The following is a 21610-nucleotide window of genomic DNA, read 5'->3' as shown; positions in this document are numbered from 1 at the left end:
AGCTAAATTATACACTAATATTGTTTTTTACTTGTACTGTTATTTGAAAATAAAGTTCTGATTTTTTTTAGTATACAAGTATAACAGACTTAAAACCATAGTAAAAGTCATAGGAAAAAGTTGTGCACAGATACTAGAATGTTGTTCAAAGTATATCTCGCTACTCCATTCTGAATTTGGGTTCCAAATGGTACCAATACACCAATATGTAGTACAACTAATATTTTTGCAATCATGAATAAAGAACTTTTAACTGCAAAAGTTTTTGTTGATTTATGGGGGGCTTTTGAAACAGATGACCATTCCTTACTGCATGCCAAGCTACAGACAAAAAAACAACTAGACATTTTATCAACTTTTTATCAAAGCATACTTTAAACTGGGTTTTGGTAAACAGTACTCTGAGTAGGGTTAGCTACTGTTTGAAGATCCTCCTATTACTGCCCTGTTCCTTTTCTCCTGTACATTTAAGATTTACTTAATCACCCAACTCAGAATACAAATCATCCTTTCAATTTCCCATCTATTTCTGCTTAAGCATGCCAAAGCTGCTGCTGAAGTGCCAAAAAAGGACTCCATGAGGACTTTAATCACATTTGTCCCTGGGGCTCCTTACAGATAAGGTTATTCTCTGCAGGCTTCATTATGAACTAGGCTAACACACAAAATTACACAGGTATAAAGACACAAGTGTGAAGGCCTTTACTTAGCCCCAAATCTTGGCTTCAATCTATACATCGAAACAACAGGTGAAAAAGTTCAAAGCCAGCATTAGGTCTGCTACAAAGTAACAAGTTATTTAATACACAAACACAAAAGAGAAAAAAAACAGTACAAATTTACTAATGCGAATGATGACCACAATATGTTCCGTCATTCCTAGCAATACATCCACCAGTAATACGCATTTAATCAAGACAAAGCTTAATGAGATTTTTGTCACTTTCTTTTTTGTACTGGTCTGCAGGCAGCATTACTGTGCAATCCACAAGAAGATATAAAGTGACTACTTACTATAGATATAATCACCCTACTTTTAAATACCTTCACATTTAAATGAATGCACCTCAAACTCTTCCCATCTCTTGCACAAAGACTGAAAATAGTAGCCCATCACATCCCCTCACATTAACTAATCAATGTCTTTCTCTGAGGTGTCCTATATTTATTTTAGCTTTAGAAGAAATGGCATTTTCTAAGGTTACACCAGCCAGCTGAAATTCCCTGCCTGTTACAAATGTCACTGTTTCAGAGACAGTAGCTAACATGAATCACAATACAGCATTGCAGATATTCCCCTAACTTCAATAACTGGTTTTGGGTTCATAGGTTCAAATGTCCTTGCTAGGCATGGGCATCCAACTGCTCCAGAGAACTGTCTGGTTATGTGACTTGATCAGAGTCACAGTATGCAATTGGACTACAGGAAGCAGCTTGTTATATCCTAACCTTAATCCTCTGTGCTGACAGCTAGTACTATGTATAGATGTGCATATTATTTTATTCTTATGTTTGTAGCCAATATCAGCTATCTACAACAGATGATGTGTAGGATGTAACTGCTTGTATTGCCCCACAAAGCTTACAGTATATTTCTATAATTTTGTGCACGTTCTGGGTGGGGTCATGGCTGAAAAGAGTCTAAGGACCAATCCACTTATCTTGTAGACAAATAATTAAAACAAATAAACTCTCCAACATGATGGAAGTCAGATCCCCTGGGAATGAAACATTACTTAGATAAAAATAGAGTAAACAATGCATGTTTTGCTCACTATGGCTATGTGTTTGAAGCTATGCAATGCTGTATTTTTCTGTAATATACTGCTTTTTTATACTGTCATATTAGGCACCTGAAGGAGTGCAGATCACTGGCTGTTCAGTCTGCATTTTAGTACTGGAGCAATTATTACACCAAAAATTCAGAATTTCGAAAAACCCTGACCCAGGTCAGTTGTTCTGGAAAAGCTGAAAGCCTTCAACATCTGCCATATCCCAACTATTATTTTTAAAAACTGAAAGAAAGACCATCCCTTAAGGTAATACCAATGTTTCAAAAATGCTTCTGAATGCCCACAACGTTTTACATATTTATGGGCACATTCAGGCCATGTAACTGAAACACTAGTTATGTCCTTAATGGGTCATCTGCATATATGCCATGGGCCTCCACTACAAGAAATTTAAGGTATTGTACAGTGAAAAATCTACATCGGTTATGTTTTTCTTGCAGCTATTACTGAATGGTTTGTCTGTGTGAAGGTTGGTGTGCATGTGCATGTGGGTAAGTTTCACATGATCTATCATGTAATCAAACTAATAAACCATACTATGCTATGTTAATGTCCCTTTTCTCTAGTTCACTCTTAACCCTGTGATAATATTCCTTTACAGAACCTTATTTAGTTATGCCACAATGAGCTAAACATTTGCTTTTATGATTAAACAGTTGCCAAGACTTTCCGTGCTACTGCAAACTGCTGACTCTGTACTTTCTTTTTACAACTCCCAAATTCTCTGATACAAATGAGTTACACATTTAATAAGTTGATTTCCAATTTTCTAATTCATTATTTTATTCATTTGCTTTCAATTAATTAGTTTGCTCTGGAAACAACCAGCCAATGTTGTTAGGAAGATGCATTGAAAAATCCATACTTATACAACTACTTCTCAGAGGTTCATGAGTAAGTACTATGCTAGCTGCCCTTGTGGGCCATTTTAAGCCTAGCCAATATCCCTTTCAAAGGTGAGAATCAAGCTATACACCTTGTTTCTGTGAAGTAAACATCTTAACCATTATGCCAACTCCCAACCCACCCTCTATTCAACTGTGCTAATAACTGTTTTTGCAAAGTAGACAAACAAGTACCTTGTATCCAACATCTGGCAGTGCTGATTTGTCCCAATTGGAAGGCACGTTATTTGTTTGAGTGGGTCTTCTGCAAAATAAGTAAATAAATAAATCAGTAACTAGGTATGTCTCGTGTATTCAAATGAGACACTAAGGCTGGGTATGCCTTCAAGTCATTTAATTTACATACACACATCAGGAGCTATAACTTGTACATATACTTCATACTTCATATGCTTACTGACTGACTTGTTATTTCTAACACACACACGTGCATCTCCATTCAAGCTTACATTCACATTGACTGACTACACAAAATGGCACTGATCTCGCACATGCTCAGTAGCTTATATGCACATGCTGTCTAGATACAGTGGCTGACTAGGTTCATTATACACAGTGATCTAAAGGGGACTTTTTTTACCTTGCTATCCAGTGTTGCAGTGAACTTACAGTTTAAATATTCAGTCAATAATAACAGAAAGAGCTGTGCTAGCATTAGTAGAAAATATCAGAAATAGCTGTGCTAGTAGTAGTAGAAAATATTATTAATAAAAATTAGCTGATTCAACCAAAATGTTTGCAATATTGTCAAAAACTGTGCATGATCTTTTGATTTTTCAGAGAATAATGTGTCAAAATGATAATTGTTTAGTTTTCAATTTTTTTAAAATTCTTAATTAGATAAGCAGACTAGTGATTCTCACGCTTTTCATTCATGACCAAATTCACGTCATGCAAGTGTTTGTGCATTTGTGTGTGTGTGTGTGTGTGTGTGTGTGTGTGTGTGTGTGTGTGTGTGTGTGTGTGTGTGTGTGTGTGCAGATACCATTAGAGAGAAAGAATGTAATTATTCATCAATGCACAAAACCATCAAAGTATACTTGATTACAGATATTTAAATGAAAATACAAATTACTGAAAAGCCAAAACATCACATCAAGCCAGACTGTAAAAGCCAGTCTCTCCATTTATTTATTTATTTTAGTTTTTCATTTTCCTCAAGTGAATAGTCTCTCAATGTTTCTCAACTTTTTTGAAGGACTGCGTTGATATAGTTTCATGGATAAGTACTTAAGTACTTGGCTGGCAATGGAAGGTAGCCTCTTTAAGCCTAGGCAATTTCCCTTTTAGTGCTTGAATTAATGTATTACATTTTGTGCAAGATCAGCCTTACCCATCCAATCATCTATATACTGCCCTTAGTGAAAATAAGTGGGGTCATACTATAGATAACTTGAGGGTCCCATGCATGATATAAAATATTTAGGAGCTGCCTGTGTCCATTAGTAATATGGGGCAGACATTGGATACATTTTATCTTACCCATCCAAAGATCCAAGTTGTGCTTAAATATTGACAGGGAAGGGGTTTGATTTACATGTATGGGAAGTCTGTTCTAGAGCACTGGTACCCTCTGCAAGATATACCTGTCCCTCCAAACCATTCTTTTGATGTTGCAGAAGAAGCTTAGATCCCTAGACCCAGTACTTATTGATGCCATTTGACTTGCCGATGTGTAGCAGTGCTATTGTGTTTTGAATACCTGTGTTAATACCTTGTATGCCAGACAAAGGTTACCTCCTAGAAGTCTGTAGGATACTGAATACAGTGACAGGGCTTTAAGTCGGCCAACGTAGGACATATTATTTAGGCCTTGTATCCTTTCAGTAAGGTACCTCTGTAGGTGTTCCAGTAGTTGCATGTCAAAGGGAGCATTATACTCAATGATGGTTTAATGAAGACTAATCAGTATCAGTCACTTCTACCTTTTTAGCAAGCATTTTGTTTTATAACACTTAAATCTCCTTCCTCAAATCTCTAATCGGGTAAGTATTGTGAATCATCAACATTTTTATTACGCCATATTATCAAATAAATTAATCAAATCTTTATGTAGTTGACTGACTTCTACTATTCAGAAAATGTGAAATTCCAAGTCTTTTTGGTTTTCAATTAACAAAAATAAATAACTAACTGAAAAAAAGATTGTCTGATAAATAGCTGACAGACTTATCAAGATATTACAGCAAATCTTTGTCATGCAGACATGTTAATTAAATTTTCTTTACCCCGTTAAGGTTTTCAGTGGAAAAAAGATTGATGTGCACCTTGAAGACACTGTTTAAGCCACCTTCCTTATTCTTCTTGCTTATAAAAGGACCAGCAGCAACTTCTGCCCAAGTCTTAGAATGACTGGAAAACTATGTAAAGAAACTGTCCATAATTCCTTTAAGCTTGGAAATTACATCCATCTCTTTCCACTGCATACATACAGAGCAACATGACTTCACACATACAAAAATGAAATTACTAGCCCAGAAACCAAAGCCACAAATTTTGTCAAAAATACACATAAAAATTAAGAACAATGCAAGGACTTTATTACTGGTAAGCGCTTTAGAAAACTATTAACAGGATTTCGTCAGTCTAAAAAATACACACCATATCCTGTGTTTAGATAAACCAGCAGTGACATCACTTTGAAATCAACTATTTACTAAATTAAAATCAAATGTAAAAACATATACATACACACACACAAACACACACACACACACACACACACACACACACACACACACACACACACACACACAGTTGGTTTGTTTGACTGCGCACACTGTTAACAACTGTTTTGGTTGCATGAGCAGCATGTAACCATGCACTGTAGCTGATGCAAGGTTGGTTGAACATAGTGCAGCTATACAGATTCCCATATGGTTATAGTTGTGAGACTGAAGTGTCAGTATATGTAAGAGGGTGTGGAGCAGTGAAGTCCCCAACATAAATGCACATCTTTCTTTTATTTTGTAGAGTAAGGGAGGTTTTAGCAGGTCTTCGGTGATACAGAGGTTGAAGATTATTATGATCGAATAAGACTGATATCTCATACAAATATATTACATCCAGACACAAGATAATTCAGTATCATACAACGAATTACATCAAGGGGTAATCAAAACAGTACCATCAGTTAGGTAAAACTGAAAAAAGATAGTGTAAAACAAAATATTACAGACCTAGAAGACCAATGGCAGGGTAAGTCCTGATGTAAATTAAATAGTGAGATAGTTTCAAAATGTTAGCACAGATATGGCCACAACATGCTCTAAAGTCTGCAAGCAAAACTTAACTTGTAGAAAAAGGCACATAGGTTACTTAATACACCTATGAAGATGTTGACCAAAGCTTCTAGGTACTTATCTACACCTTTGTTACAACAGAAGAAAGGAACCAACTTAAGCCTACCTAGGTGCCTGTATCATGCATAATCAACACAAAAATAAGGAAAACTACATCTGCTGTGTTCTGCTTTGTTAACTATTAAAGTGTCAAAGTAAGATCATTTGGTTCCTGTTGTCAATGTTTCAATGCACTGGCTAGGCTGTAGACTTCATCTTTATTTGTGGTTTTCTGGACTCTGAGAAGAGAAAGAATGTGAGATCTAAGTATTTTTACCGTTGTGCAACAATGGAGTTAGTATACCTTAGTTATGGGGAGTTGGGGGCTTGAAAGGAAAAGAAAGTCTTTGAGATTTTCTTCCCCACAATACCTGTTTTGAGCTTGTGAACTCCCAAGATTTTAGACCTTTTAGTTTTGTGTAACTAAGTGTCAATTAAACAGAATTTCTCCTAGTTGAACCCTAAAAAATAGCATTCCATGAAGGAAACAGAATAGGGTTTATTAGTTACAACAATTCTGTCAAAAAAAATCCTAGGGGGCATGGCCAAGATGGTTACCTGAGAGCAGAAACTGGTGAAAGCTCTGTGACTGAAAACTTTTCTCTGACAGAAAATATAACCAAAACATTAAAATTTGGAGATACCGTACTTGCTAGCTAACTGTACTCATTAATAGTCAGAGAAAAAATTACAACTTCAAGTTCTTTAAAAGCTGTAATTTTTCTGTCAGAATTTGAAATGCTTGGTTAAGAGAGGAGAGACTTCAACATGAGTCACTCAGGAAATGGTACTCAGGATTCTTGTGTTAAAAAGACATCCAGTCAATACTATCCAATATGCAGGATATATTACGTAAAATAGACAAACTGGATACCAAATTAGAAAGTTTCAAACAAGAGACCAGAAAGAAGATGGATCATTTAGATTTTTTTATGAAACAACAAAGCACATAAATCAGCAGGGTCTATATTAGAACACGAACATTCAAAATGGCGAGTGATCTAATATCTAACCCAACCAATCGAAAATACCAAACATCGAATGTTCAGAACAGCAAATTTTTTCGTAGGGAAAAAATTCACTGTTCCAAAACACATACACACAACACAAGCACACCAAACAAACAGCAATCCACACACATACACCTAAAAGCTTACACCTAACCCTACACTAAACTACACACAACACTAACTATCCACTTATCTTAACCCAAACCCTAACCCTAAGGTCCGTCACTATCGCACACTCACCTCACCCGTGCCCTAACCCTAACCCGCCCTAACCCTCATGTCCACACAATCGCACACATACTTAACCCACACCCTAACCCTAAATCACCTAACCCACCCTAACCCTCATGTCCACACAATCGTGCACATACCTAACCCGCACTCAATCGCACACTTACCTGAACCCGACCCGTAACTTTCCAACATAGCGCTGAAAATACCGAAGCAACAGAAACGGACAACCAAATTCTTTCCCTAGGAAAGAATTCTGTTTTCTGCTTCTTTGATATTTTCAGCGTTTGCTGAAAATGGGTCGATATTAGAACACTCGACAATTTAAATGTTCGGTGTTCTAATATACACCCAATCAGCAGTAAGGAAGAAACTTTACATGATCTTGAAGGAATAACTGAAGGCGAATATCAAACTAAATTTCTTTTAAAACAAAATAACTTGCTCACAGAAGCACTCAATGATTTAAAAAAAAAGACTGAGACAAAATAATTTATGATATACCTGAAAAGTATGAGGACGAGAATATAATAAACTTCTTAACTACCTGGATACATAAAACATTAAAACTACCTGAAACTATCTTTTGGGATTGAAATACCCTTTTAAGAAGGAAAATTCACCACCACATCCAGTTTTAGTTAAGGTCATGTCTAGCTTAGAAAAAAGATCAAATATTAAATACAGTATGGTCCAGCCCACCTATTAAAACAGGTGAACATGTAGTCAGATTTGACAATTATTATTACAGTAAAGTAATGAGTAAAAGAAAATCTGGTTTACCACTGATCAAGGAACCTAAAAAGGACACTATTAAAGCCACTGTGGTGTTTCCTGTAAAAATCAAATAATTTCCTTATGAAAACAAAAAACAAAAAAACACAAAATATTTAACACCCTGGAGGAGGAATCCACTTTTAACAGCAATAAATCTTTAATAATACTGAAGAAATTGAGAGGAGCAGTATATCTATGGAGACGGGGTAAGCTGAACTCCTAGAAAACTGCTTCTTAGACTAAAAAAACTAAAAACAAATAACATTCATTCTCTGATTGCAGGATTTTATTTTCTGAAAGAATAGATTTGACCTTTAAGTAAAAGGTTCGCACTTGACTTTAAGCTTCAAAACATATGTAAATTGTTGTGTCTTTCGGCATTTCCAGGTTAGGGGTCACTACAGCGGAACTCCGGTCCGCTAATGATTGGCAGTAGATTGTTACGTGCCGAGTTGCCAGCCCTGACGCACAACCTTCAATGAAGGTATGCCCATTCACGCATGTCTCCACACAGAATATGCTCTAGCTGAGAATTGAACAGGACGTCTTACTGTGAGGCGACAATGCTGCCGCAGCACCACCACTGCAGTCAAAACATATACAAGTACGTATTTATATTTTAATTCATTACATCCAAGTGACGCCTCCAGGTACATCTGCATTTACCTCCTACTGACGCCTCAAAGCATCAAATATTGCTTGATAATATTTGCATCAATAATTCCAAAAGCATGCCATGTACAAGGTTTTAAAAGATTTCATCTTTAAGCTTATATAATGGCAAACTCAACTGCATTAATATTTTACCTCTGTCTAGTGCAGGCAAATAGAGATTAACCTTTGTTTTTATGATTTTAACTTATACAGATATAATTTTTCACATTTTTCATAATATTTCAACAACCAAGTAATACAGACAGAACTCCTTAGCCTCTTATGAAATTTCTCAGCTAGATGAATTAAATGCTGCTGGCAGTATATATGCAACTTGAGTGGTTGCTGAGATATTGTAAGTTGTTTACAAAATATTACAAAAATAACAGCTACTGTATTTACTATGATTTATAAAATTCAGTTTAAGACATAGAACCTAAAGAACACTATCACTATAAAAATAGTTTGTGCTGAAGGGCTTGGTATGTATACTTCTTTCAAAACCCATATGGCTTCAGAGGTATGAATATTTGTTTCAAATGTGAGGACTTAATCTAATTCTGTCAAAATGCTTTGGCTCCAGTCATTGGAAATTACAGTGCAAACTTGCTGAGCTCCATTGGAGTGAATGAGTTAAGCTAAAACATTTTTCAAGATGAGGAATATAGCTGGTTAGTTTTACTGTTTTACTATATTTACAGTGAAAAGCTTAATAGATTCATAGGTTCATAGGAAGGTACTAGGCTATCTGCCCGAAGGTGTTTATAAGCCTAGCCAGAATGTGTTGGCTTTCGCCACCCCCTTAGATTAATTCCCTGTGCCTCTGTCCAGCAGGGCCACTGAAATGATCCCCAAGATAAACTTTCTGTTTCCCATCCACTCGTCAAGATTTCTTTAGAAGAGTGTTAGCGAGGTGCTCTGCCTAATGTAGATTGGGATCTTGTTCCAAAGCATGGGAAGTCTCTGGGACAGGAATCTATCCCTCCAGCAAGTCCTATTTATTGTTGTGATGAGGCTGAGATCCCTAGGGCATGTGGCTTGTGGGAATAAGGTTTTCTTTAGGTGGAGCATGTCCATTAATTCTGGGTTGGACATGGCCTTGTATGTCAGGCAGAGATCACCTCTGAGTAGGCGGTATGAAACAAAGTACAGCTGTAATTTCTTCAGTCGAGCTGCTTAGGGCATCTGTTTGAGACCAGTGATCCTCTTGGTGAGGTACTTCTGAGGTCTTTCCAGCTGTTCCAGGTGTCTTGTAAGGTACATCCCAAATGGGGCATTGTACTCTATGATGGGTCCGATGAGTGATGAGTATAGGGGCACAATGACCTCTTTTGATCTGGATGCGAACCCTTTTGTGATTAGGTGGGCCACGTAGAAGGATTTTCTAACCACTCTGGCAATGTGATGATCAAAGGTGAGATTACTGTCTACTTGGGTCCCCAGATCCCTTATCATGTCTTCCATATTTAGGGGACTACCACCTATGTAGTAGTTTGTGGGTATTTTGTTTTTTCCAAAGGGGATGACTATGCACTTTTTGGCATTTAGCTTGAGGCCATGATTTTGACACCAGGTATCCGTCTCCGTGAGACCCTTTTGGAGGATGTCTGTGTCAGCCAGAGAGTCAATTATAGCCCTAGTTTGCAGTCGTCTGCAAACTTGGTCAGCCATAGTCCTCCTGTGCTTGCCTGTACCTCTGAGAAGTATATGCCGAACAGGAGTGGTCCTAGGACTGAGCGCTGGGGAACTCCACTTGTAACCGATTTAGAGTCGGACCTAGCTCCCGCAATTCTCACCATGTGGGTTCTGTCCATGAGCCAGTTGGCAACCCATCTTGTGATGTAGGGATTTATGTTCAGGCTGGTGAGCTTGTCTATAATACCAGAATGGGGAATGGTGTTGAAGGCCTTTGTGAAGTCTAGGTAGGCTGTGTGTACCACTTTTCCATCATCTATAGCCTTGGTAACTGTCTCAAAGAAGTCCACCAGGTTTAGGAGGCATGATCTTCCCTTAACAAAGCCGAACTGGGTAGGGACCAGTGTTTGGAGGTTCCCAATGTCTCTGTTAATGAGTTCCATGATGATGCGCTCCATAGCCTTGCAGACCAAGCTAGTCAGGTTTATAAGGCGATAGTTCCCGGGGTCTGTTGTGGCTCTACCTTTGTGAAGCAGAATAACCGCTGCTGTGCGCCACTCTATGGGTACATAGCCTGTGGAGAGGCTGAGTTTGAACAGTGTGTTTAGGTAAGGGGTTAGTTAGTCTTTGAGCTCATGTAGGACGCAGCCTGGGACACCGTCCGGTCCCATTGATGCTGTGTTTTTGGCTTTGGAGAGGGCTGTTTTAACCTGAGTGTCTGTGATTTCAGGGACTCTACATTCTTCTGGTATGGTTATGGGCCCTCTTGGGGATGAGAGGGGGGTGATGTTTGCGCTGAACTTGTCTGCCAGGATATTGGCGATATCGGTCAGTTCAGTGTATTTTATGCCATTCTGCACTAACTCCAAGCAGAGCTGAGCATTGCCACTTAGATTCTTGACATAGCTAAAGAATGCCTTGTGGTTATCTTTGGAGTCCTTGGCAATTTTTATTTCAAAGCTCGCCTTGGATGATTTTATGAGGGATCGAAGTTTCTTGCTGATACTGATCAGGGATGTCTTCCCTTCTTGGGATTTTACTCTTTTCTGTACTAGTTTCCTCCTTTTATTGTGTAGCTTGTTTATGGCAGGAGTCCACCAGACTAGTTTCCTTTTCTTGGAGGAGTGAGTGTTGGTTTTGCTTGGGATGGCATGATCCATTCATTCTTGTAGATGCCCATAGAATGCATTAGTGAAGGATTTTGCAGCTTGGACAGTGTTATCCTTCAGCATGGAGGCTTTAAAACTTTCCACCTCGGTCTTAAGTAACGTGAAGTTTGCTTTTGAAAAGTTTTTCACAGTGTTTTTTTTGTCCGGGGGTGGGGGCGGAATGTGGATATCCAAAGTGATTTATTTATGGTCAAATCTAATCAGCAAGGGGTTGACCTCCGGTCACCCATGATGACCAGGTCCAATATGTTGTCACCTCTGGTGGGTGTGTTGACCAGTTGAACCAGGGCGTTTGAGTTTATAAATTCTAGGAAATGTTGGGCAAGGGAGTTAGTACTTGAGTAGTTCTCCCAGTTAATGTTTGGGTAATTGAAATCACCCAATATTAGGGTGTTTGGTAGGATCTTTATGTTTCCCAGTGTTTCCAGAAATGTGGAATGGGGGACCTGGGACATGGTGGGTGATCTGTAGCAAGCTACAGTTTGAATTGCAGTTTTGCCCATTGTTAGTTGCACGTGGATGATCTCTGAAGCATTGTGCTGTGCCACTAACCTGGAGGTGTGGGTATCCTTGATAAATATGGATACGCCCCCGCCTTTTGTATTTTGGTTTGGGTCCGAAATGTATGGTATGAGTTGTAGCCTGGTAATGCTGGGGTGCTCTCTGGAGCCTTAAACCAGGTTTCTGTTACTGCACATATATCGATTTTCTCTATACTGAGGAATGCCTCGAGTGCGTGCATTTTGAGGTTCAGACTTCTGGCATTGAGTAGCATTACCCTCAGTTTTTTGTTACTTGTGCTATTTACGGGGCTGGGTTTGTCTTGCCTAAAAAAGGCACTATGGGGGTGGCAAGAGCCTTGGCCAGTATTCGAAAGCCTAAAGGTGACAGGTGCAAGCTGTCTCTAGCGAAGCAGCGTGGCTTGTCAAGCATGTCGTCCAAGGCGGACAGACACTGGATCCCTTTTGAATGACACCAGAAACTTAGCCAATTGTTGAAATTGAGAATTTTTTCTTTATACCGTGGTATAATTCTTGGTGAGGGCAAGATGCTACTCAGGGTCAGGGTCATACCGGCCTGGGCTACGTGATCAGAGAGCTCTTCCATGTAGTCCAGAGAGGTACGGCTCAGGCCATTCACACCAATGTGGACAATGACAGAGTCATATTTGTACTTGTTCTGTAGTGACCTGAGTGCTTGTGTTATGTGGCGGATCCTGGCGCCCAACAGGCAGCTAACAGTAATCTTTTCCTTATTCAGCTTAGTGAGTTGGACGTCAGTGTGCCTGACTGTAGAGTCACCTATTACTAGTATGTTGGGTATGTTATTTTGCCTTAAGGGCTGTGATTGCATCATACACTGGTTTTGTGAAGTAGGTGTTTCATGGTTTGTGTTGGGAGGTGGAGGTTGCTTGGATGTTTGCTTTGGAGGTCTCTGTTGGTTTTGCAGATTTTTATTTAGTGCCTCTGAGTATGATTTCATGTATTTATGTGTGTTTTTTTCCAGTGCTGCTTCAATGGGTTTATGTGAGACTGGTGGTGTGATGCAAGTATTTCCCTTCTCCTCTTGACTGTCTGATCCAGTCTTGGGTTGAGAGAGCTTAGCCTCCAATTTGGCCGTATAATTGCATCTCTCGCATGTATTAGTGTTTGGTGGTAGGAGGAGGGGGTTGTCTGTGTACATGAGGCAGTTGTAACATTGCCTCAAAATGCCCAGATTCACCAGTTGGACTGGAGAATACACCTGATACTGCCCTTTGGACATGCCTGGATAGGTACAGTGAACTGTTTTACTGGATGGCTGGTAAGGTTGAATAGAGAGCCTTGTTCTTCTGTACCGTACAGGAGGGTCTAGTGCTAGGGTTTATAAGTGCTTGCTATAAGTTTTGAGGAAGTGCCAGGCTGAGAAAAAAACTGGCTTGAGTGCTTAAGTTGAAAGTTTGTCTAGTTCCAAGGGAAACATTAAAGAGGAGACTTTGTGGAGCTGGGAATAGTTTTACCCTAGCTAACCGGTGCTGCCATGCACGCAAAACCGGGCAAATACGGTATTTATAGCAGGGAAATGAAAGAGATAGAAATTAGCCCAAAATGGCCAATAAACTACTGATTTCTGGGCTGAAACCACTCCTCCAGGGACAGATAGGCTGCTCAAAGCTCCCCTCTCTCACAGGTGAGCAGAGAACTTCCTTCTATCCAAGTAAGGTATGGGCAAACACAGATTTGTAACACAGCCCTGAATTCAGCACTAACCTGAAAACTGGACTATACTAGCTTAGAAAGGCGGGAAACAAGCATCTATATATATATATATATATATATATATATATATATATATATATATTTAGAAAATAAAGCAGATACACTCAAAAAACACTTTAAATGCACAGAAAAGGATACTTGTTATATATCGCAGATCAGAGTTGTAGACAATGCCCCTAGTAATAAAGTAGGAAGAAACACAAATACAGTAAAAGCAGATGAATAAAGTACAATAGAAAATGAACAAAGTGTTTTAAACAAGTTACCCAATTATCCAGAAAAAAGCTCAAAACTGAGCCCTGTTCCAGCAGTCTTCAATCAGATAAGTTTTAACTGCACACCCCTGCTTACTAGGGTGCAGGGGAACCTTCTCCAAAAAAGATGGCCTGGATCAGTGCTCAAGTTATACAAAGCTAGATTCAGTAGGCCTGAATCTGGTCTATGCTACAGCAACAAGCCACACCAATTTCAGAAAGAAACAATTCAAATAAGCAGGCACAATAAGCCTGTGACCAGATATTCCCAGCTCAGAAGGGCAGAATCCAGCCTCTCCTCCCACAAGAGTACAGACCACAAAACTTCTTAATGTAGAATAACTGACCTGAAGCCCAAGTGCTTAAGCCAGAACTAATACACTTTTAGAATAGAAGACACTGGGCCTTCAATCAGCAATTCCCAGCTTAGAAGGATGTAAGCTACCTGTCCTGCCACAACAGTGCAAACCACAAACCTTCTTAATGTAAAATAGCCTGTATGAAGCCTAAGTGCTTAAACCAAAAGACTTAGAAAAACAGTTACAGTTCAATCAGACTACTACCAAGCAGTAATAAATGCAGCAGAATAAATAAAAGTGAGTACTTTTAAGAAAAGCAAAAGAAAGTAGGAGGAAAGAAATACAGTAAAAGCATTTTTTTTTCCTTTTCAATTCTACTCTCTGTATTAAGTAGAGTGAACACTAGACTCAGAATATGATCTCACTGTACTCAGATAAGTGAGCAAATGAGATGGACCCAGGAGGAGTGTTCTAATACAGACTTACAGGAGGGGCGGGCAATTCCAGAGCCATTAACACCGACACACGAACACAGAGGGTGGGTGGGGAACTCTAACTGCAGAGAGACACAGACCACACTGTAAAACACACACAACAGAAAAAAAAGAAACTACAGTACTTTTAAATGTGCAAGTTTGTACTTAACAGAATATTAAAATGCAAGTTTCACTTAGCTCCAGCTTCTAATGCAGATGTTTGTAGCCAAGCAAGTCTCTCAAGAGTTGAGCACAAAATGATTTCACAAACTTTGTGGCTAGCATTTAAAGTACAGAGGAATCCCTCTAGGCTATTAAATATCAGATAACAAAGAGTGATAACACGACCCCCCATGTATAGCAAACAGACACACAGCCAGAAACACACAATTAGGAAAGAGAAGAAATGAAAAAAAAACAGTACTTTTAAAATTGCAAGTTTGTACTTAACAGAATATTAAAATGCAAGTTAACTGCAGAGAGACACAGACCACACTGTAAAACACACACAACAGAAAAAATGAAACTACAGTACTTTTAAATCTGCAAGTTTGTACTCATAGCCGGCCTTAGGCATAGGCCAACTAGGCAGCCGCCTAGGGCGCCGCTGTAGCAGGGGCACTTTTCTATTATTTATTTGGTGTAGGTAGACCAGGATGGGGGCACCAGATGGTGTGGTAGGGGGCGCTGTGGAGCCATTTTGCCTAGGGCACCAACTGACCTACGGCCGCTCCTGTCAGAATATTAAAATGCAAGTTTCACTTAGTTCCAGCTTCTAATGCAGATGCTTGTAGCCAAGCAAGTCTCTCAAGAGTTTAGCATAAAAATGTATAATATTAATATATTTCATTTAACTAAACTTATAACTTTGTTTCTATATGTTAAACCAATACTTCCTGTAAGAGAATGTCATTAAATTATACACAACATAATCTGTAACATTAAGGCTATATAAGTTAAGAATTTTGTTTTATTTCTTTAACTTTACTTAGCTGGATTAAATGAATGACAAATCTAAGTAATATGCTAATTAGAGGTATTAAAGTGCTGGTGATTTTAGTTTCTTTGTTCCTGTTCAACACACTCCTTCCACATGTCATTTATGAAACAACTGATACTATGAGAAAGCTTGAGAACAAAGGAATGTTCCATTTCTTCAGAATGCTAGATTTTTCCCGCCTTGAGCTGTCCTGAAGAAAATCTAAGTCAAAATGCATCACTGATGTCTGTGAAAGCAGAAAATAACTTACTTTTTTTTCTCAAGTATATTTGTGAGAAAGTTACTCAAAATAACACCTTTTATTTGCTTAGAAATGAAGAACTTGAAAGACAAAAACTATAGTAATGTTTTACACTGATTATATATTAACTGAAAGAAGTAAAATTAGGTGTTTATTACTGATTAGTACAACTTAAAATAACTAAGAGGAATGAGAAATTTACACAGAAAATTAGCAGAGATTTTGAAATACAATATGTAAAGAAAAGGGTAGAATCATCATCATCATTAGCCCACTTTTTCCTACATGGGGTTGGGGTATCATATTAACTGTCACCAACTCTCTTGATTCAGTGCCACACTCCTGCCGTCTTCAACACTCATGCCCGACTGTCACAGATCTTCTTTCACACAATCCATCCACCTTTTTGCTGGATGTCCTCACTTCCTCTTACCTTCTTCCCGTCTGTCCCAAATCTTCCTCACCAGACTGCCTTCTACTTTTCTGCACATGTCCAAACGACCGTAATCTGTTCTCTCTGATCTTTTCTACAATTGGCTCTATTTTGGCTTCAGCTCTTTATGTCTTCATTTCTTCATCTTTCTCAGAGTGTGCATCTTACCACCCTTCTCAGGCACTTCATTTCCATCACCTCAAGCTTCAACTGATCTGCCTTTACTGCTCAGATTTCTGTATCATACAGTAGTACTGGTTGCACCACTGTCTTGTACACCTTACCTTTCAGCTTCTTTGGCATTCTTCTGTCACAGACTACACCTGACACTCTATGCCAGTTAGCTGCAGCCCCTCTGATTCTAGCTTTGCCTCTTCATTCAGACTTCCCTTCTCCTCAACCTCCCCTCCCAGATACTTGAAGCTGTTTACCTGTTCCACTATCTTCCCTTCTATCTCTATTCTCATCTTCTTTTGACTTTCCCAATTTGCTGCCATTACCACTGTCTTATCTGTGCTTTGTTTCATCCCATGTGCCTTCAGTTTTGCATTCCATTCTATCCATTGCTGAAGTTCTAGCTCAGAGTCTGCTAGTAATGCCACATCGTCTGATACAGCAACTTTGTTGATCTGTCCCCTTCTACCTGTTTGCTAATGTAGTCCATCACCAGTATGAACAGCAATGGGCTCAGAGATGAACCCTGGTATACATCCACTCCCACTGGGAACCCATCTGTAAGGCCGAACACTGTTCGTACTTGAATCACTGGGTCCTTGTACATAGCCTTCACTAATCCTACCAATGTTTCTGGGACTTCAAACCACCACAGCACTGCCCAGATCAGCTTCTTGGGACCTTGTCATATGCTTTCTCCAAGTCTAGGAATGCCCAGTTGGACTCTCTCATCTCTAGCTTCTTCTCAAGTATCTGTCTCACTGCAAACATGGGGTAAATTCTGCTGCATCCTGATCTGAATCTGAAATTGCTCATCTCCCATCTTACATTCAATCACCCTCTCCAGAACCTTCATGCACTTTGATAGGAGTTTGATGCCTCTGTATGGTCCACAGTTGTGGATGTCCCCTTTGTTCTTGTACACTGTCACAAGTATGCTTATTCTCCAGTCATCTGGGATATGCCTCTCTCCACACTGCTATTAGTACCCACAGGAGCCACGTCTCCCCAATCTCACTCAGCATTCTTTATCATATCTGCTGTGACCTCATATGAGCCTACTGCCTTCTCTAACTTAAATTTCCTTAGTGGTGTTCTTACTACTTCTAGGTTGGGCTCCTCCTCTTCTGTCATTGTAGGCTGTTTCTGGGGCAGTACAGCTTCTGCCGGGTTTTCTTCATTCAGAAGCTGCTGGAAATACTTCTTCCATCTACCTTTGATGTCCTGTGGACTGGTGAGCAGGTTGTTGCTGACATCCCTTATGAAGGGTGTCTGACTATCTTCTTTATTTTTCTGTCTGCCTTGCTACCTGATACAGTTCATAGGTAGGTAATAGGCTATCTGCCCTAAGACATTTATAAGCCTAGCCAGAATGTGTTGACTTTCCTTGCCCCCTTAGATTAGCTCCCTGTGCCTCTGTCCAGCAGAGCCACTGAAGTGATCCCTGGGGTAAACTTCCTTTTTCCCATCCACTCATCAAAGTTTCTTGTGCCACTTACTGAGTCACTTTCCAGAAGCTGGTAGAGTGCCTCTGATGCCCTATTCTTTGCTACTGCAACTTCTTTCTTAGCTTCTTTGTTAGCTAGCCAGTAGTCCTTCCTAGCCTGCTCAGTCTTTTTCTTCCTGGACTTCTGCATTCCACCACCAGCTTTCTTTATGTACCTTACTTCCATACCTGACTCGGCCACATATCTTTTCTATAATCCTAACACATGCTGTTTTTAGGCATTGCCATTGTTGTTCAACTCCACCTATTTTCTCCTTTTCTTGGGGTGCTAGAGCCCTGAGTAATTCCTTGAACTGTTGTACTTTCTCTTGAGTCAACTTCCAGGTCTTCAGCCTGGTCTCTGTTGACCTTAAAGCCTTGTCTTACCACTGCTTGCAGCTGATTGTAGCAACTAGTGGTTTATGCTGTGTGCCAACTGTTTTCCTGGGGATGACTTTCCATTCATGGATTCTACCCAGTGCCTTTTCCTGACTAGGAGGAAGTCTACCTGAGTTGCATGTTGGCTACTCTTGTATGTGATCTTGTGACTCTCTCTCTCTTTCTGAACCATGTGTTGGCTACTATCAAGCCATTTTCCAGATAAAAGTCTAGAATGGCTTCTCCTTCTTTATTCCTGTTGCCCCACTGATGTGGACCCAGGGAGTCTTCATATCCTGTTCTGTCTGTCCCAATATGTGCATTCAAATCACCCATTATCAACACCAATTCATGCTGTCCTGCTTTATCTAGAAGGTCCTGCAACTGCTTTCTGAATACACTCTTTTCTTCACTATTACAACCCTGCTGTGGGGCACAGGCTGAGATTATGAATACTGCCCTATCATTACACTGCAGCCTGATTGCCATTAGTCTGTCATTAATTCTGATGAGATCCCTCACTGCCTTTTGAAGCCTCTCTCTCACCACAATTCCTCCACCATTTCTAGCCAGTCACCCTCCTGAGTAGTGGAGTCTGGATCCCATGCCAAGTGGCTTTGCTGTACTGCCCTTCCTTCTTGCCTCCTGGATACATAGGATGCCCAGCCTCCTCTGTACCATGCCATCCACTTCCAAGCTGCATTCCATCAGTGAACCTACACTAAGCATAGCAATTCTCAGTTTATGTTTGGCAGGTTGGTTGGTTTTATGTCCAGCTTTCGCTCAACAGAGCTATCTTAGGTAACCCAGGACTGGCAACTGAACACTGGCTGGCCAGTACCTCACTGAACCAGGGCTGCTGGGCTTTATGGTGGGCACTCACTGGCAGTATGGGCACAAATACCCCTCCCACCATTAGCAAGGGTCCCTGGCATAGGACAGAGTAGGCCGGGTCCTCAACCCACTTATCACCAGTAACTACCTATGCCCATTTTGGTGACATTAATTAACATGACCGAATCACCTAGAGCCATATTCTACACCGTTAAGCGGCTAGCCCTGTCATGGCATGCAGTCTGTGGTCCGTGTTCTCCTATCGAGGATACTGTGCAACACAGGAGATGTCCAAAGAGGTTGGTCTGTACAACTGCTCCCCCTATAGGGAACCATGTAGAGTCTGTGCTACTGTCCACAGCTCCAGTCATTGGTGAGTTTGAGATGAAAACACACAGCATGTTTTCTGGACATGGGAGAAACCCACAGAGAGTATATGCAAACTCCAAACAGGCATTGGTCAGAGGTCAGGATCGAACCTTGTACCTTGGAGGAGAAGACCTTGACCATTATGCCAACTGGTCTCTCTCTTAGGTAGAATACTAGTGGCAGTACATACACGTGCATATGGAAGAAATGTGGATGTACAAGATCTCATATAATTTACATAGAAAATTACATAAAAATACTTGAAAATAATCTGAAGCTTGGTCATGTGAACTTTGAAGCTTTTTGCATGTTGCATGTTATTAGATTCACTACTAAGACTACCTGAAATAACTAATTTCACAATTTGATTGTTTTATTGCTGAATCAGTACATCGAAAGTTGATTTTTCAATATGTTTGAAACCAGGAAGGAAGAATGTTATTTGAACTTAACACATTGTAACTTTTGAATATAATACACACTATAAATATTTTTTTGAAAAATAATCCTGATGACTACAAAATTGACAATTATTTAAACAATGCAACTTATCTCTGTTGAATAAGCCTATTATCCTGTCAGAAGTTAAAGAAGCTTTAAAAAATGGGAAAATGGTAAAGATCCTGGGTTAAATGGTTTAGGTATGGAATTATATAGTCTGCTTCCATTAAATAGTTTAGAATTACTGAATAAAGTTTTCAGGGTAATTAAGAGTGACAAAATAATTCCTCCCTCATGGAAATTTTCTGTAATCTTACATATACTTAAAGAAGGAAAGGATAGCAAGTTAGTTTCCTCATATAAACCTATTATTAAATGTAGACTAAAAATATTAACTTCCATTTTTGCTACAAGATTAAGAGATGTAGCAGATTAATAAAGATCAAACAGGATTTATATTCAATACACTAACGTGCAATAATATAAAAAGGGTAGTAAATATCTTAGATTTCGCAAAAGTAATGAACAAGAAATTGGCCCTAAATAGCTTAGATATCGAAAAACCTTTAGATTCTGTAGATTGGAACTACTTGGTTAAAACGTTATAAGTGTTTGCATTTCAAGAACAGTTTACTGGAATTAAAAAAAAAAAAAAACTGTATAGAGACTCCAAAGCATAAGTTAAAATTGCATCTTACATTAGCTAACAGAGTAAGAAGCAATGGAAAAACAGACTGTCAATCTAAAAATACAACTTTTTGCAAATTACATTTTACTAACTATGGGAAATTTAAATTAATCATTCAAAGAAATAGATGAGGAAATCAAAAAATTTCAAGAAGTATTACTGCTGAAATGTAATAATAATAACTGAAATTTTAGTGTTAAAGGAATTACTAGATAGTAAGTTTAAAGATAAATATACATATAATTGGGAAGGAAAAGAACTAAAATATTTAGGAATAAAAATCTATTAAGATGTCAATATGCTTATTAATAATAATTTTGAAAAAGTAACTGAAGAAGGGTTACTTCTTATTAAACAATGGAATGTATGTTTTTTTTCTTTTGATGATATGTTAGTACATACTAAAATGATTATTTTACCCAAGATTATGTATTCACTGCATTCAATAGCTTTAATACCTGACAAAAAGCCTTTAAAGAAAATTGGAAAAATGTTAACTTCATTCTTATGGTATCCTAAAAAGCTGGGAATTCTTTATAGAAATCATGTAAGATTATGGAAGTATGGTGGTATTAGCTCTTATCTAATCTTATTCTATTGCTGCAAGCTTTAAAGTACAGTCATGTACACTTACCATAAATGTAGATGTTCGAGTGTATTCACTGTTGCAGTCATCACATTTGGGTTATCAGCCTGCAGGTAGCCCTCAGCCGGCCTGAATACCAGAGTCTTCAGATTTCTGCATCGGATGCTGTCGCTTCTTT

General features: G+C 39.0%; 1 protein-coding gene across 8 annotated transcripts in view; it reads right to left on the bottom strand.

Annotated features, from left to right (window-relative positions):
* LOC122815566 (protein mono-ADP-ribosyltransferase PARP12-like) overlaps positions 1-21610 on the bottom strand; it is a 981818-nt gene that overhangs the window by 261047 nt on the left and 699161 nt on the right. For all 8 annotated transcript variants that reach the window (XM_044088163.1, XM_044088164.1, XM_044088168.1 and 5 more), the window contains one exon: positions 2873-2942. In XM_044088163.1, coding sequence (XP_043944098.1) covers positions 2873-2942 — 70 coding nt within the window. The remainder of the gene's footprint in view (positions 1-2872; positions 2943-21610) is intronic.

Source organism: Protopterus annectens, chromosome 11.part0, assembly GCF_019279795.1.
Source record: "Protopterus annectens isolate FY-2018-M chromosome 11.part0, PAN1.0, whole genome shotgun sequence".
Classification (NCBI taxonomy): Eukaryota; Metazoa; Chordata; order Ceratodontiformes; family Protopteridae; genus Protopterus; species Protopterus annectens.
This window is presented reverse-complemented; position numbering and strand designations above follow the sequence as displayed.